Genomic DNA, 19,345 nt, shown 5'->3' with positions numbered 1-19,345 from the left:
GGCAAAAAATAGAGGATGCAATTAAATATCCAAAAAACTATAGAGTGCTTTTAATATCAAAGAGAATGTAAATCAAATAAATATTGAACGTTCGTTCATCACTGATTGTAACAATTTTGTTTGGTGGTCTTTCAATAAGAATAATTTTCATATGTTCGTGACTATTTTGATAATTATTAGACTTTGATAAATGTGGTATTATGTAAATCTCTTACCCAAAAACACCAACCGCCACTGCTGCTTCCCTTAAAGCCCGCTCCTGTTCGGCGCTCATGTCTCTCAACGTTTCGGGTCTAATAGTAGCTGTGTTCCTTGGTTGCCTCTCGTTTTGCACGGCTGTAAAGAGAACAATATAAATTATCATTTTTTTACATAGTAATAAACAACCGTAGGTATTTCGATTAATTTTATTCGACACTGTATAACAGTATCAATGAGAAACTCAGCAATATAATACTTTGAAGTCTTCCTTAAGTTGAAATTATTTTCATGTAAGTCGTATCTGGTAAATTCAGAGGATTTAAACCTCATTGAACATCTATTATACCGGGTGTTCAAAAAGTTTGGAATCCCCCCTATATCTCAGAAAATACTGCTCAAACAAAAAAAATATTAGGATAAAAGTTGCAGGGTTTTGAGTGAGCAATCCAACGGTGACCTTGACCATGACCTGGACCATGACCTTCAAGGTCAGTTAGAGGTCAACCTGAAAATTTTAAATGGAACCGTATATTTTTGACCTGGGAAATGGAAAAAATGGAAATTTTTACGTTCGGATATAACCTTGACCACGACCTTCAAGGTCGTTTACAGGTCAAGTCGATTTTTAATAAATGACCCGATATTCTTGACTGCGGAAATTGAGAGAGCGTAAAATTAAAAAATGACGTAAACCATGTCTTTGACCATGACCTATAGGTAACTGTAACATCAAACGTAAGCAAATAACTTAAGTTTACGAAAAAAATTTAACGGCAAAAAAAAAGTATACAGTAAAATTTTTAACTTGTCCTCTAAATGACCCTGAAAGTTATGGTCAAGATCACACTGGAACGTAAAATTTTCCGCTCTTACCATTTCCGGGGTCAAAAGTATACCGTTCCGTTTAAAATTTTCAACTTGACCTCTAAATGACCACCAAGGTCACGGTCAAGGTCACCGTTAGATTGCTCACTCAAAACCCTATAACCTTTCTACTAATCATTTTTTTGTTTGAGCAGTACTTTCTGATAAGATAGAGGGGGGGTTCCAAACTTTTGAAACACCCGGAAAATAATTGGAAGGTTACCAACAAAATCCTCAAAATAAGTTGAAATTTTTTTCCTAATGGGGGGGGAATTAATAAAAAGGGAATTTTAAAACAATTTCCAAACCGCCCGTTGAAGGTTTTTTTTACAAAATTGTATTTGTAGGAGTCCCCTGTACATTTAATTTTTTTAATAAGTTCTGAATCACCCTGTATAATCGGCCATTTTAATATAGTCTTAGACTAAGAATAATACATGTAGACTGATGTTAACAATAAACCACAGTAATAAGAGTGCTATGAAAACCACAGTAATACTGGATAAATAGGCATTTGTTGAATAAAATCGGAAGAACTACAGAAATCAAATTTCACTTTTTGTTTTTTTTTTCAGACGAAAAAGTAATGGGGTATAGAAAACGACCAAACTTGCAGCTCTGCATGTCTTACAATTAAACGAATTAAGATATTGGATGAGGTTTTCGCCAATCAACTTTTCTCGAAAATCGAGTCAATGCAGTGGCGGCTCGTCGTATGAAGCAACTGAGACCGGGCCTCACTGTAAAATTTGACTCTCACATCGTATATTTTAATACCGACTATTTTACTATTAACCTAAATAAACAGTTAGGTAAACTAATTTCCAATATTGAATATCTCGCCGCTCGCCGTTTCCAAGGGTGCGACATTGCATACTATTACTCCCCACTAGTCCCCACCCCAGTGAGGCCAGAATTTATTTGCTTGTAAGCGCGTCACACTTGCCAATATGCTAGTTCCCCCTCCACGCGAGGCGGTTAAAATAACATAATTTACAAGGAAATTGAGGCCCGCTCAAAGCTGCATATAGTTTCAGTTCGTGGTTAATGTACGCGTAGCATAGTACGCGGGTAGTGTCTGATGTCAGTGTGAGGGATAGTACGAAGGTTTTAAGGATAAGGACAAGGCTGGTATTAATTTAAAGTAAATAAAAAACAACTTCCTTACGACAAAACAAAGTAAAACTAAATTTAACGTAATTTAATAGATACTTATTATATTATCAACTATCTACAAAAGTAGCAAATAATAAATCTATCTCGCAATATTGTTTTATTTCTTTAAACACCTTTTTCATAGCGTAATGACGTAAACTACTGCTCTAAACAAATTAAAATCACTAGTCAAAGAATTTCTGAATTAAGAAGAAAAATTTAAAAATATTTATAATTATTTGACCTTGAAAATTTAAAAATTTTTGCCTGCGGCTCTTTTTTTCTTTCTTGTCCACCTAGTAAAAAAGGCACGGCCCTCACCTATTCACAATGTCACGAGCCGCCACTGAGTCAATGACGTTTAACAAATTTTTTTCTTTTCGGGAAATATGAGAAACCACCAGCAGTGTCGAATTTAGTCTAGCTGTTCAGGTGTGGGGAATAACAACCAACTTAGCCATCGCTTAAAATTATTACAATGCGACGTAAAATATCCGAAAACGCCCTGCAATTACGCGTTGTCAATCAAAGTCGGCGCTGAACGCACCGCAGCGCTAAAAAATCCGGCCATCGCAGCGGGCCTGGCAGATTGTCGCGGTGGCGGCGACCGGGGGTGGAAAAGCAAGCTGTAACAAACAGCTATAGCTGGGATTTAAGAGACGCTGATTAATGGGATTCAAAGCTGGTTAATTCCCACCAAACGCTCTGCCAAAACTCCCGGGAAGCGGGCTGAGGACGTTACCGAACCACGTTCGGCGCATTCGAGGCTCCGTCACAGTCTCGCCTGCGAGGCCTAAAATCGCATGCGTATTACACTGCTGTAATTTACAATCTTGAATAGATGGCTACGAAACGGTCATGGAGTTCTGCGATTTGCCGGAATGGAATTGTTTTTGATGCTCTCTTCTGTTTTTGCGGGATTAGCCGCCGCTATTAATTTGAATTTTAAATGCAAAGGTCTGAATTTGCACGCTTTGTCCTATCTGGGATCTCCTTTTTGCGAGGACCGATCAAACGCTACTAAAGTTCTTGCTGTTTTATTAAAGAATATTTTATTATGTACAAATACATTTTGTTTCATTTGTTTATTATTATTTGTGTTGACTACTACTATCACGTATCACCTATAAGGTCTATTATTTGATGCCTCTTCGTCTAATGACGTCATTGTCATTGGTTTCGGTTTTGTCACTTTTTAATGGTGAACGCGCGCAATATTGTTGCCTTAATTTAATAATTTTAACAACTATTATAAGACCAATTACTGTAATGCTGTAAATTAAGTACAGAGGACCAGTCAAAAAGTCATGACGAAACAAAGTTGCTTTTTCTTTAATGGAACACACTGTATATTATTCCATATTCCAATTCTTCTCCAAATTCTAAACAAAATTCGTATTCTACATCATGTTTAACCGCTTTCGAGATATCGAACTTTGAAAATCATTTTCTTATAAATTACATAAACATATTTTAGTCCATTAAGTTTATAGTCCATCAAGTTACCTTTGAAATTTTCTAGCTCCTCAACAACGCCGCGTCGTTCTTTTGTCTAATAGTGATTAACACATGTCAAAAATACACGATTTTCTCGCAAAAATGGCATTACGTGAAACCGAGCATATTGAAGTTTTAATGATCTTTGGATATGGTGAGGGAAGACGAACTAATGGATATTTTTCATGAATTGCTTCCCGATCGGGAACGTATTTCTAAATTAACCATTTCAAAAACATTGCAGCGTTTTCATGAAAGGTGTTACAGATCGACGAAAAAGTGAAAGAACAGTTAGAGTTACAAATGAGGAAAATTCTTTGAATGTCATGTTAGGTGTGATGGAAAATCCAATACATTCTACCAGCGCCGGACTGGGAGAAAAAAGCGGCCCGGGAATTTTTCAAACTAGCGGCCCTAAAAAATTCTACTGACTTGGCTTGCCATAATAAAAAGAAAGCGGATTTTTCTATTGTACAGTTTTGAAGTAGTCGTTATTTATGTCAGGTTTTCCAAAGTTGAAAAGACTGAAAATTTTTAAATGTATTATTTATTTTATCCATCAATTAGTTTATTATTTCTTTTATTTTTTTCAGTGGATAATTCTACCTTGCATTCGACTACTTTTAAGCGCTTTACTCGGTAACTTTTTACTAGAGACTTTTCTAAATCCATTAAGCTTGAACCATAGAATACGATTTTGTATTCTATATTAAATAGAAAATATGAGAGCTGTAATCTAAGAACTTAATTCTAGAATAAACCACAATTATTTGTACGAAAATAAAACCAAGGAAAACGTATTGTTAAATCATATGTATTAACCTAATAGTACACAAAAGAATAACATACATGTGAAACTTCATTAATTTCAGCAAATTCGATTAAAATAAATCTTATTTCTAAAACTTGGATGTTTTGAAGTAAGCAAGTCAATTTTGATAAGATCAATTTTTCGATTTTTACTATAGGGTTTCTTCCTGCAATTTACTGAAAATTTTGAATTTGCAGGTATTAAATCGTTTACTGATATAAGTTAATTTCATATGTAAAGTTTTCAAGAAATTGTGTCTTTTTTTAACTAAATTTTGTAATAAAATTAAAAATTATGACTTTTCATGGAAAAGAAAAAATCCATAGAACAATCTGTCCTGTTACCTTTAATTATATGTTTTGCAAAAATAAAACACAAGTTTTATTAAGACTAATAAATATTTCAGCAGACTTAACGAAAAATTGTACTTCGAACATATAAAATGTCTCTTAAATAAATTGTCCCAAAAAAAAAATATAAAGTTTAAATAGCGACAAAATTTTTTATTTTTTTTTGCTTTCCATTCTAAAAAGGCCCATCGGAAATTTTCCCTTTTTTCCCTATTCGGCGCTGCATTCTACAACAGAGGCCTTTAAATCATAGCATGAGTCGATATTCCATTAAAAAAATTACAAACGGGAAAAAACATCCATATAAAATTCATTTGCTGCAAGAATTGAGTGGAGACGATTATGATCGTAGAATCGAGTCCTGCGAAGTTATTATGGATAAATTAAACGAAAATGTCAACTTTGTCACCCACGTATTGCTTTCTGACGATTCTACATTTTGTTTAAACGGGCATGTAAACCGATCGAACAGAAAGTAAATGTTTGGTGTAGCATTATTGATGGACACATCATAGGACCCTATTTTATAAACGGAAATTTAACCTCTGAACCATATTTGTTACACTAGCAATAACATACTATTCCAGAGCTTAGACGATTATTTCCGAACAATAACAATCCCAATTTACCTGCAGAACAAATATAATTTCAACATGATGGGGGCTCCTCCACATTTTAGACGTGTGGTACAGGTATACCTAGACAAAACTCTTCGAGATGTATGGTTTGGACGCAAAGGGGCAATTGAATGGCCGGCTAGGTCTCCCGATATGACCCCGCATAACTTTTTTCTGTGGGGTCACATAAAAAGTGTACTTTACAAAAATAGGTTGCAAAATATCGAAAAGTTGCAGGAAAGGATATGGCATAAAATTTTCACTATTCCTACCAACATCCTTTTAGATTCACTACAAAATATTGTTTACCGAATTCGTTGCTGTTAGGAGGTAAATGGTGAACACTTTGAGCACCTTAGGAAATAGAATTCCAAAAAAATATTTGTTGTCTATTAAAACTTGTTTTCTATTTTTTTATTCTGGCTTAACTATTGTTTTCATAAAATTTAAAATATCCAGGACATTCAGTAAAAAATACGTTTTTTCGTTTCATGCATTTTTATCAACCCTGAACTTTTAGCTTTCTTATTTTTTGTAAAATACTAATAATAAAATTAAATCATATCCATCTTGTGTTATTTTCAAAATAAATATCCATACTTTCGAGCCTTTTTTCTTTTATAAATTTGAGAGTAGCAAAAAGTGACTTTCAAAGTTCGATATCTTAAAAACGGTTAATTTTGGTACATGATGTGCTATATGAATTTTGTTTAGAATTTTGAGAAGAATTGAAATATGGAATTATATACAGGGTGTTACATACAAGTAACTTTGTTTCGTCGTGATTTTTTTACTTGTATACTTCATTTTTCTTTATTGTAATAGATTAAAAAAAAACTAAAATGTTTGTGTCTTATGATTATGTCTATCTTTAGGAGATAATCGACCGTTTCCATATACAGGGTGTCCCTGAAAAGGATGGACAACGCTTGACAACAGGTTCCTTGGATGAAAATAAGTCTCATTTAGCCTAACTTACCTATATACAAAAGTGCATGCCTACTGAGATATAGCCTTCTAAATATAGAATAGATGACCTATTTTTTTCAAATAAATTGAAAACTATTTTTCTTAGATACTTCAAATTTGGTACACTTATTTTTTATATAAGGGTAAGGTAAATATAGAATTTGGAGAGAATACATATACAGGATGTTCTATTTCTAGTGCCTGTGCGCCACTGGCTATCCCGTAACTTTTTTGTGTGTATGCCAATGACGACAGAATTTATATTTTTAAAAATAAGCACTATTTTAGAAGATTTTTTTGCTCTTACAAAATTTCGATATCGTTTATGGATTTCGAGTAAAATTCGCATTTTTTATACATTAAATATAGGCAAAAATTCCGATTTATAAAAAATAATTTATAACTGCAGCCTCAAAGCAGGGAATAATAATGAAAAAACGTCACATTAAAAAAAATAACTACACATTTTTGGTATTAGTATTATCAATCAATAAAATAAAAATCAACACTAATATTTTAAATAAACAATATCAACTAATAATGTAAGAAAGTCAACATTAACATTTTAAATAAACTGATATTTGTAATCACATTAAAATAATATTACAGTAAATGCTCAAAGTTACTTTCTTGTTCTTAAACGCAAACATTAGTTCTTCGAAAATTAGAAATTATCCAATAATTGTGCATTACCTCTCATAACATTAATTTCATGTTGTATTCTTTCCCATATTCGTTTTCTGTATTTACTGAAAAGTTATTTTAAACTGTGGTCCTCAACGCTCCCCAAATGAAATAATTACATGGGTTTAGGTCCGGGGATCGAGGTGGCCATTTTAAAGGGGCATTATTTCCTCTACCTATCCACCTGTTAGACCTTTAATAACCTGTAATACCTACCTGTACCCTGTAATACCTGTAACCTGTAATAACTGGTCTTTTAATACTCTATTAAAGGAACTTTTTGAAAGCCAACCTCTGCCGCTAAACGCCTTTTATTTACTTGAGGAATTTCTTCGACCCTTTCCAAAATTTGTTCCTCCAGCTGAATAATTCCGGCCGTACATTATCCACGATTTAATGTTACAGGTAAAAAACGTCCTGTTTCCCGAAGGCGTCTCTCCGCATTAGCAAATGTTTTGTGATTTGGAGTTCTTCGATTAGGAAATCTTTCAGCATATGTTCGAACAGTAGCACAACAATTTCCTTCACAATAACCCAAAACTACTAACATATCAGTTTGTTCAGCAAAAGTATAAATTGCAATAAAAAACAAAGTAAGCTAAAATTAAATCACAGCTAGCTTGACACAGAACCTTTTAATTATTGTTATGAATTTGTTTCTCTGTTATATGGCACCTCGTACTAGAATGTTCTATTTATCTTAAACTGATTTTATATTATTTAATGTGTAAAAAATGCCAATTTTACTCGAAATCCATAAACGATATCAAAATTTTGTAAGAGGCAAAAAATCTTCTAAAATAGTGCTTATTTTTAAAAATATAAATTCTGTCGTCATTGGCGTACATACAAAAAAGTTACGGGATAGCCAGTGGCGCACAGGCACTAGAAAGAGAACATCCTGTATATGTATTCTCACCAAATTCTATATTTACATTGCCCTTGTATAAAAAAATATGTGTACCAAATTTGAAGTTTCTAAGAAAAACAGTTTTTAAATTATTTGAAAAAAACTAGGTTATCTGTTCTATATTTGGAAGGCTATAATCTCAGTAGGCGTGCACTTTTGTATATAGGTAAGTTAGGCTAAATAATCTTGTTTTCATCGAAGGAACCTGTGGTCAAGCGTTGTCCATCCGGGACACCCTGTATATCAGCGACCCTGTATAAATGTTATGTGTGATATGCGTCTATAATTACCATCTGTAATGGTTGAGGTCTGGCTCAACTGCTTTACTACTTGAATCTGGACGCACAAATCATGTAATCCGTGCGCTGAACTCGAACTGAAAAATGCAGGGCTACAGATTCAAACGTCCTGTAACAGTTATTCTGTAAAAGTTCAAACGTGTGGCAAATTCCGAACTGCCAAAACGACGTGCGTAGCTTTCATCTTGGCACGCCACATTTGCCGCCCGCGGCACTCCAAATTATAAGTGAGGCGTCATTTAAACGTAACGCTCAATTATTTTGCATACGCGTTTTGCGTACGCTAAGATTAGGGCGCGTGGCGCGCGGCCACAGCAAAAACGCCAAAGGGGTAATTCGCCACGCAAATTGGCGTCCCGGGGACGGCACGTTTCAACGATGAGACTCAATTTTTCTCTTACATACGTGATTTGTCGTTTTGAAATAATCGCCTAATAAGATATTCTGCGTTATGTGAAGATACGTAAAGAAAATTGACTATGTTTCGAATCCAACACCAAGAGCCTGTTAATTCTTTGCAAATACTTTTCAACTTTTCACTTCTTACTCTTCACTTTCTAAACTTTTCTGTTAACACGAGTCCCAAGCGCGTGTCAAATTTTCACTCATGTTCTCAAAATATTTCAGGAAACCTTCAAAGAGTTATTCACGTGGCACAAATCCCGTCAAAAGTACGAGACCATGAACAAGAAACCGTAAACGATCTGCGAAAGACGCAGAGACGAAAAACAAAATTTCACGCAGTTTTCTAAATTTTGTCAAAGTTCCCCTACGAAGCCCTGATTGGCGTCAAGCATCATCAGCCGTAATAGAAGTTGAACGCTACTGATCCTTCAGCCACTTACGACAGCGCGTAAAGGTGCAAAACAATTCATCAGAGTTCCGGAATTTTACGAAATTCACACTGTAGTAAAGCCTTATGATCGCCATTAACCCAATCAGTCATTTTCAATTCCATAACCCTTCGGAGTCGGCCACCATTCCAAGATGGGCGTTTTTCAAGGTCAAATCCCTAAATTCTACTAGGACCCCAATGCAGGATTATTACATTGAATAAAAAAATGGAGTTATATACCGCGTGTCCCATTTAAAAAAATACACGTGAATATCTCTTAAGGGCTTAATGAACAAATTTTTCAAATAAAAGTTGTAGGGTTTTGAGGGGGACATCTAATGGTGACCTTGACCATGACCTTCAAGGTCAAGTTGATTTTTTCAAATGGAAACATATTTTTGACACCAGAAATGAAATGAGCAGACAATTTTACATCCGACTATGACCTTGATCATGACCTTCAAGGGCAATGAAGGTCATTTGAAGGTAATTTTAGTTTTTTCTTGCAAAATTCATTTCCGTTTTGCCGAATAGTGTACTCGGGGGTTCTCAAGGGCGCTCTTCGCGAATATGAAGTCAGAATTTGAAAATATTCAAATCCAATATGGCCGACCAATTTTTGGTAAACATTTTTTATATTCATATGGATAAACACTTTGAAAATGCTTCAACCTACGATAAAACTCACGATCGAGCAGAGTATTCCACATATTGGATCCGAAGTATCGGATTTAACTACTACTAAATTCTGAGCTAGTCTGAGTTCAAAAACATTTGAATAAAAAATGCATGCCGCAAAGGGTTAATGGGTATTCTGGAAAATTATGGCGAGTCCCACATATCAAAAAGAAAAATATGAACAAGATTAAAGTTTTGCCTGCAAAATACTAGAATGACCTTCAAATGACTTTTGAACCATAAGGTCATGATCAAGGTTATATCCGGAAGCAAAATTCTCCACACTTTTTATTTTGGTTTGAAAGATACCGGTTTCTATTTGAAAAATTAACTTGATCTTGAAATGACCGTGAAGGTCAAGGTCAATGTCATAGATGGACGTGAAATGGCCCGCTCTTCTTATTTCTGGTCTCAAAAGTAGAATTTTCCAACAAAACTAAAATGACCTTCAAATGACCTTGAAGGTCATGGTCAAGGACATAGTCGGATATAAAATTTTCTGCTCTTTTCATTCCTGTTGTCAAAATATGTGTTTCCATTTGAAAAAATCAACTTGACATTGAAATGACCTTGAAGGTCATAGTCAAGGCACCGTTAGATATCCCCCTCAAAACCCTACAACTTTTATTTGAAACATTTTTCATTAAGCCCTTAACTTAAAAAGATGTTCACGTGTATTTTTTAAAATGGGACACCCGGTATAAATACCCAGTATGGCAGCTGTAACAGTCGGTTTCTTTTGTACATTTAACTTTCCATGTTTTTTACGAGAAACGTTTAATAAATCTTTAATTTGATAGGCATAGTTCAGAAGACGTTCACTTGACACCCAATATTACTAACAACATAAAAAACATTTGAAATCTAGGAAAAAAGAACAAGAAAATGCGGTGTAATTATAAAATCTAAAATAATTATGTGAATGGTAGTCCATTATTAAAAAAAATTATAATTTGCTGTTGTAAAAGCATGTGAATAAAATTGTGATTGAAATTTTAAATTTAATACATTGTGATTCACAATTTATCCAATAAAATTTGGGCATAGGAAAAATGTAGTCAATATCCTAAAAAATTTTCTGTAAGATCCTTATAGTTCCCGAGAAAATAATTATTGAAGTTGTAGTATTTACAACCCTTACATCGCTGGGCTATTGTAGTTTCTAGCATCTTTGCGTTGTAGGCTGTATGCAATGCGCTTTCTCCTCAAGTGACCGCAGGCGATTCCGAATTCTGAAATCCGATTTTAGTATTAACGTTTTTGCGATAATGTTTACATTAGTTTTTCAAGTGTCAAAAATGGCTTACGTGTATAGCAACTCGGAGCTGATGGATATCGTTTTAATTTATGGTGAAGCAAGACAACATTTGTGTTATAGTGAAGCATTTGTGTTGAGGTTAAGCAAGACAACATTTGTGTTAGTTCGTAGAAACTGGTTAAGACGGACCCAAATGTGTTTACAGATCAGTGGACAAAATTTGGAACAGTTACATACCTGTAACATCAGGTATGTTAAATTACTTTATTAATTAAAACCACAAACTAATTTTATTAATTTATAATAATAGGGGCAGAAGCAGTTGCTGATATAAAATACGTGTTATAAAATTTTATTTATTTCTTTCCTTGGGAAAGAAATTGTTCCAATTTTTTGTTCTTTCATTTTTTATTACACTTTGCCGCCGTGCCGTTCGCCGACTGCATGCTTTGCCTTGCGCAAGGTAAGGTTTTACAGCAAACCAGTTTCCAGGGCCGTGCAGAAGTGTATTTTTAAATCATTTCGAACCACCCTTTTTAATTTTTTTTACAAAATTGTTTTGTAAGTCTCCTATACATTTAAATATTTTTTTGGATTAGTGAATCTGAATCACCCTGTATATAAAACAGTAAACAATTTATCAAAAGCTTACTTACTAAAAAAATCCACTAATAAATTGCACGTACGAAACCATTATTTTGAATAGGAAATTAAAATATAATTCAAAGCTTGTCTCTGGTTTAGAAATAAGACAAATACATCCTCTTTTTGATGTGTTATTTTTCAATGAGGCATTGATATTTAAACTTAACCTAACTTAATCTAACCTAAATCATGGCACCTAAAAACGATGTAATGAATCTTAAAAGTATGAGATTATGAGAACGGTGTTTATGCAAGAAAAATGTGAAATTTCATGTAAAACCAATATATTATCTGGCAATACGGGTGCTACCGCGAGCGACGATACAGGTCTCCCACCTGTCCGCATAATTTACGCACCGAAATGTCGAGCTCTAGTTATAAACTGACTTTTTGTTACGTGTATTCGGATGCACCGTTTATAGACAAAAACAAACCGTTTATCTCAATGTAGTTGCAATTAATTCGTTTGTTATTGATTGCAGTATCGATAATTTAGTATACCGGTAATATCTTAAAATAAATGATTTTACAAATTTGAATAATTTGGTATGTAAAGGAATTTGTCGCACGTTTAGGCAACCCTCTTAACAAAAACATAATATGTACGGATCCTCCCCTTTCCTGTTGCTAATGACGTTTATTATTTCGCGGAAAGGCCGCCCACGACCCCGAGACTACAAAGAAAACCTCAACGAACAACTTTTAAACTTCCTTTTGGTTATTACTCATTCAAATTTGGCAAAGCTTTGTGCCGGAAAACCCTTAAAAATAATTTCCGCGCTGTGTGGTTTGCACAAAGACGCAAAATAAAACAGTTGACAGCACGTCGCGGGGCGGAGGCGCTCTAAAACCAACCGACCCCCCCATTTCCCACCCCAAACGCTCCGAAATGGAGAATAGAGCGGGGGATCACCCTAAAATTGAGGTCTTTATTAAAACTGGGTTTCGTATTGAAGAAATCGGGTGCTGCCACAAAAAATAATTGTGATCAGATAAATAAAAATTGTAAATAAACACATTAATGAGACACGACACACCCTAAACAGTAGTAACGGAAAATGCGCATAATTTTATAGGTATAGTGTTACTCATGTCAAAAGGCCTGTAAAATTAGAATCAAGCAGGATAATTTGCTGTACCGCTAGAGGGGGCGCTAGTTGCAAACTGTCGATAAAACAGTGTGTGCATTTATCAATAATTTGTAAGCGGTAATGTGTCAGTGGTCAATGTCATTCCTGTTCTTCATCTTGGTCTGGTTCTCATTTCTGTTCTTGTTCTTGTTCTTCTTGTTCTTGTTCTATAGTTCTCGTTCATGTTCCTGATCCCATTCTCGTTCTTTTTTTGATCTTGTTTTTGTTATTGCTCTTGTTATTCTCCTAGCTCTGGCTTTGTTCTTCCTCTTCCTCTAGCTTTTGCGTTTGTTGTTGTTTTGGTTCTTGTTCTTCTTGTTCTCATTCTAGTTTTCGCTCTTGTTCTGGTTCTCGTTCTTCATTATATTCCTGATCCTATTCTTATTCTTGTTTTTGACCTTATTCTTGCACTTGCTGTTGTTATTGTTCTAGTCCTTACTCTGGCTCTTGTTCTTGGTCTTCCTCTAGCTTTTGTTTTTTATTCTTGCTGTCGTTTTTGTTTTTCTTCTTGTTCTTCCTCTTGTTCCCGTTCGAGTTCTCGCTCTTGCTCTTGTTATTGATCTTGACCTTTTTCTTGTTCTCGTTCTTGCTATTGTCCTATTCCTTGCTTTTTCTTATTCTGATTCTACTTCTTGCTCTTATTTTAGTTCTTGTTATAGTTTTCCTCGTTCTTATTTTTGTCATCGTTCTTGTCCTTGTTCTTTTTTGTTCGTTCTTCTGGCCCTCATTCTTTTTCTCATTCTTCTTCTTCATTACCTCCATCAAAATACATATAATAGGTGTTGGAAGTCTACGTACATTGAGGATAAAATTCAAGTTTTAAATAGAATGTCTTCGAAATTTGTTGATGATTCAGTTTAGTTGCTCTTTTATTATTACAGCTGTATGAAAAATACTGTTTTACAAACAAAAACCCTTTTGTTCCAGTTTGATACTTAGAAAACAGTATTAAAACGTCAACATTTTATGACATTTTCGAAGAATAGTTTTTTTTTAGTAATACCCACACAATTTTTTGACTACCACTGCTTATTTAAAGTGTCCTGTGCCTTTTGTTTTAGTATTAGTCTAGTGCGTGTAAAATAGTAGCTATTTTTATGTTCTATTACAATTATTGCAGTAATCACATATTGAATATTTTATTGGTATACTTTACTGGTATACGCTGAATGTAGACAAACTACTGCGGCCGCAGAACAAATGTATACGAATCGTTGTCCACATGAAACGAATTAGTCTCTGTTGATTCCAGCAATTCTTAAAACTATTTATTTATTATTTTTGCGTTATATGGTTCAATATATCTACACAGAGCTGTTCTTAAAAAATAATTTCTATGAAAAACTTTGTAGAAGCAGATCAAATGAGAAGTAAGAAACAGAATTGGGGCTAAACACCCCTGCTAAAGCGGCGGCGGCACTTCTATCCGGGGGTTGTTGCATAATTGGTGAGAGTTACACTGACAAAGGATGCAAATCCGTAGGTTGGCGTCCCCGCGGCGTCGCTTAGCGTCGCAGAGGCGTGCGCTCGCCCGCAGCCTGCTTTATATTCCGTGATTGGCTTCGTTTATATGAAAATTACAACGTGATAGAGCATACACTTTGCGGGCTAATGTTATTTAGCGGATGCACGGTACGCGAGGTCTACCTGCCCCCGGGGCCTTTTGTGTCTCGTAATGCCGTTGCCGCAAATAAAGTCTTCGGCTGGGATGCAGCGCTGCACGACTATTTTTTAAACGCAAACAGTAAAGCAACAATGCTTTCGGGGTAATTTGTTTATGTCTGGAAATTAGAGGCGTGGGCCGCCTCAAATTCAAACTAAGCGGTACGCCCTCTAGTGGGAAATTCTGCTACTACTCAATGAAAAAGACGAATTTCTGTAGGTGTAAAGTCAAAGTCCTTTGTCAGGTTTTTTGGAATTAAATTTTTATTAACCGTAGATATATAAATATCCTTGTAAGTTCTGATTATTTGATTTCTAAATTTATTAAAACTTTTTTTTTCTTCAATAGAATTCGAACCACTGTTGCAAAGACTTCTGTTGATGCCTAACGACTGAAACAATTGGGTTATTCTGTTCTCACACTCCAATGGAAATGGTAAGAGATACGGTGTGGCTCAAATTAGAAAAAAGTTGTGATTTCTTATATCTAACAATATGCCGTTTAAACAGTTTTTAGATTCCGAGTAGTTCCCGAGATCTCCGGAAAAACCCGAAATTTTGCAAAATCGTTTTATTTTTTTTTTACTTTATTTGAAAACTAATTTCAAAATAAATTACATATTTACATTACCACTTTTTTCGCTCTATCCAATGGTATCAACATAGTTGTGATCCGGCGTTTCGTCTTCGAAGGGCCATCATCAGGTTAATTTTTTATAAGTCGCTATTTTTATGGCAAAATCTAAAATGATTTATTAATTAGAAATAATAAAACATTCCATAAATTCGAATTATTTTTTATCAGGTACAACTTTTTTAAATTAGTGATTAATTTAATTTTTTTAAACTAAAATGGTTTATTCTGATAATGTTAAATTCCATGTATTTTTAAAGGAAGGATAATTTCTGTCATTTTTGTCTGATCGTGTGCAAGAGAGATAGAGTCATAGTGTGCGATAGATAGGCTGTCCTCATAGAGGGCTTTTCTCTCTGTCTCTCTGTCTCTCTCTCTGCTGTCTTTAGGAGTCTCTTGGGCTTCCCCGGCATCTTCAGGACACCTAGAGAGGAAGCGTGGGGTAGAGCGCGTGGCCTTTTTAGCCTTCGTCATCGAGCTATGATGTCACAACGTATGAAAAAAAAAAACGGTTTTTGCACGTTAACTCGAAAATGGCTGGAAATATAAAGATTGGAGATCGAGTGAAAAACGTCAGAAGTACACATGTCGAAGAAAAAAAAAATCGGGACCAACGGTGTGTGACATCATAGAATAAAACAGTGTTTATAACTCGGAAACGGTGTGTTGAATCGAAATAATAATTTAAAAAATCTCCCTTACACACACATGGTTCTAATTGTCCGTTCTGCGTTGAATGCAATAGGTCCGAAGTCCGTATGTCGAAAATAAATTTTGGATACAAGAGGTGCGTGACGTCATAGAGTAAAAAGGCCGTATAACCCGGAAACGATGCGTTGAATCCCTGATTGTTCCCTCTGCGTAAAATGCAAAAGGTTCGAAGTCCGTATGTGGAAAATAAATTTCGGAAACAAGAGGTGTGTAAAGTGATATAGTAAAAAAGGTTTTATAACTCGCAAACGGTGCGTTGAATCGAAAAAATAATTAAAAAAATCTCTCCACATCTCTGGTTCTGATTGTCCGTTCTGCGTTGAATGGAAAAGGTCGGAAGTCCGTATGTCGAAAAACAAAAAAGTTAGTCAAAAACTACAACAGCAGTAACGAACGCATTATTTTATCTCTGTAAGGGATCATTGATTGATGATTTGTTGTTTTTTTTTTTTTTAAATAAATTTCGTATTCAACTACTCCTTGAGGTTCCAGCAATTTTACTTGTGTTAATTTTTTTGAACACCTTGTATCACAAATATGAGCACTACCAATGGCATCCATGATATATGCAACACTTGTGTCAATAATTATTTTACCTATCTAAAGAAATCAACAATAAGAGGCAGTACCCATCTAAGGATACACAACCTGTATAATGCAATTTTTTTAAACATAGGTTTTAATACCGTACCAAATTGGAAGTCGATGCACACATCTAAAAATATTAATTTCAACTTTTTGAATTCTCCCATTTCAAGGTGATATAAAATAAATAATTAATTAGGTATATTCATAGTTTTAATTCTAACTTGATTTATTTTAGTATTTATCACAAATATGATTTCTAAACAAACGATAAGTTCCATATCTCTTTAATTACACAACTGGATGCGTTAAATTTATTTGGGCGTTATTATTTGGCAACAAAGCCACTTCTAGAACTGCCGCCTATTAGCAAGTAGAAGAGTTACCACGCTAAATTTTATTGATGGATGCAGGCTTTTCTTAGCCGGTTTGCCAATTTCCTGCATTTAACACGCAGTCTGTGGCGATAAGCTATATTGTCTGTGACCAAACTTAAAATATTTTATTAGTTCTCGTATTTCTTACTCTATTTTAATTGTTTTTCTGGTATCAAAGAATATTGTTTGACTTCATTTATTAGATAAGATTTAAAAAAATGTTTTGAATTTCTTTGAGATAGCTCAATATAATTGAGTGAAAGATATGAGAGCTATACGTGTTTTTTGGATGGAATTTTTTCTTTTACTCGAAATCTAACAATTTAAGAGAAATTGGCAGAGGCATTTTTTGTGTGAAATAATACAAATATGCACTTTTCCTTAAGAGATCCAGGCGGGGAATTTAAAATCAACAGTTTTTCCCTGTTTCCTGGGACACCTTGTATATTAAATTTTACATTCAAAGGAAAAATTTGCTGAAAAAAAGCCCGTGCCCCAGTCAACCACCCCTCCCTTGTATATGCCAATGAAGACAACGCTCGTAGTATAATTGACAAAAACAGAGTTTCGCCTTGCCTGAAGCGAAGTTAATAATCCGAGACCGCGGAAAAAACCGACAGCGAACAAAACTAAAAGCCGTTCGCGGGGGCCTTAACTTTTCACCGGGCAATAACTCATCTCCGCCGACGCATTAGCGAGATTTGTTTCGATCGCGATCTGTTCATTAGGGCCGTCGAATTCGGCGCTAAAGTTCCGCCGTAAATTCTCCGGGCTGTTCGGTATGCGGCGGCCGCTCCGCCACGGCCAACTTCGCAGTTTCTCTAATGTTCATCGGGGCTTTCTCACTTCTCCCAGGACCTCCCGCTTTCCTAACTTTCATCCTTTACCCCGGCTGGCGGGGGCGGCGCGCCCCGTCGACCCGGCTCGGGAGAGGCTGGGGGCAGAGCCGGATTCGGGGACGACCGTGTCGTTTTCGAGGAAATCCTAGAATATCTCGTATCTACAAGTAAAAATGTATGTTAGTCCACGTTGGATTCATCGTTATCAGCCGTACTTGAAAATAACCGGGTATCGTAACAAAGAGTTGTCATATTCACTAAACCACAACAAGTAGTTTAGATTAAATGTTGAAAATACTTTGTTTTTTAGAAAACAGTCTATTTTAACAATAGCGCTCATAGGTTCATAAAAAATAAATTGAATATACACGGTGAATTTTAAATGTGTACACGTGTTTTAAATAGCGACACAATTAACTAGTTTGCTTTGAAGAATATGCAGTCAATAATTTTTTTTTCTGCAAAAATATTAGGAATAAAAAATTTAATCAAATGATTTATTTATGTATAACGTATCGAATAAGAGATCATTAGTGTAGAGATCAATGCTACACAAAACTATTAAACTATACCTTTTTATATGAAATAAGAAAAAAAATAAATGATGCATTCTTTTAGACTAAGCATCAAAGAAATTTTGAAATGACTTAGCTAACTAGTTTACTGTGAAGATTATATTGATTTTTTGTGAAGATTGTAAGAATAAAAAAAGTAAAATTTAAAATAAATATAGGTACTGGATTTTTTATGGAAAACTTTTCAATTTACAAGTAACATAATTTTTCTCTTAGAAACAAGAGATCATCTATGCCAGAACTTTAACCTTTTAGGTATACGAAATCGGAAGAAAAAAATTAAATAAGCATCTTTTGCGGACGCCTCAAAGAAATATTGCAAATATCTTCACAAAAATCAAATATTTGTGTACAGTTTTAAACTTAAGGCAGGATTTAACTTGCTGAAAATTATTGCACAATTTAATTTATCTACGGCACGAAATGGATAATTTCTCATAAAATATAAAACACGACTCTGCCAATACTTTTCTCTACATCAATTATTGTGAATGTATGCACAAAGCGTTAGTTTCAGTTACCCGCAATTTACAAGGTAGCCTGTTGCAAGGCATTTGTTTTCACAACTCAGACAAAAGTCAGTCCGCGCAAGGACGTCACGAGCCAATGGGCTAGGGAAGGGCAAGATAAGATGGGAGAAATATAAATTAGGTAGAAATATGTANACGTGTATTTAGTGATATGCGGTTGCCAGCATGGCGTTGCGCTTGCGCATAACCTGCTCTGTAACCATATATTCTTGGATTTATTGATATCTCATTTAGTTTTCGTGATATTGTTATTTGAGTGTAATGTGTTTAAGTGTTAGTGACGATTTTTGAAATAGATATAGAAATGGATACAGTGAATTAATTTTTTTAGAAATATTTTTGATAAAACTTTTTAATACAAGAAAAACAAAAAATATTTATAAATAACTAAAAAAATTAAGAAATTCAACGAAAATTAATCTCGGATTTTTTGAAAATTTGTCGACCACTAATAAAATCTTCATGGTTGTCAGAAATAAGCTAAAAATTAAAAACGTTCTTTATTCCCCCTATATAAAATTGGTGCGTT

At 34.6% G+C, this 19,345-nt stretch overlaps 1 protein-coding gene across 1 annotated transcript in view; it reads right to left on the bottom strand.

The window, feature by feature from the left end:
* LOC108908131 (photoreceptor-specific nuclear receptor-like) overlaps positions 1 to 19,345 on the bottom strand; it is a 77,879-nt gene that overhangs the window by 11,517 nt on the left and 47,017 nt on the right. Inside the window, exons 4-5 of the mRNA XM_018712058.1 lie at positions 2,394 to 2,405; positions 216 to 336 (exon numbers count right to left, since the gene is read on the bottom strand). Coding sequence (XP_018567574.1) covers positions 216 to 336; positions 2,394 to 2,405 — 133 coding nt within the window. The remainder of the gene's footprint in view (positions 1 to 215; positions 337 to 2,393; positions 2,406 to 19,345) is intronic.

The sequence above is a fragment of the Anoplophora glabripennis genome, unplaced genomic scaffold, assembly GCF_000390285.2.
Source record: "Anoplophora glabripennis isolate ALB-LARVAE unplaced genomic scaffold, Agla_2.0 scaffold254, whole genome shotgun sequence".
Lineage (NCBI taxonomy): Eukaryota > Metazoa > Arthropoda > Insecta > Coleoptera > Cerambycidae > Anoplophora > Anoplophora glabripennis.
Note: the sequence above shows the minus strand (reverse complement) of the source record. Positions and strands in the feature narration are given on the sequence as shown.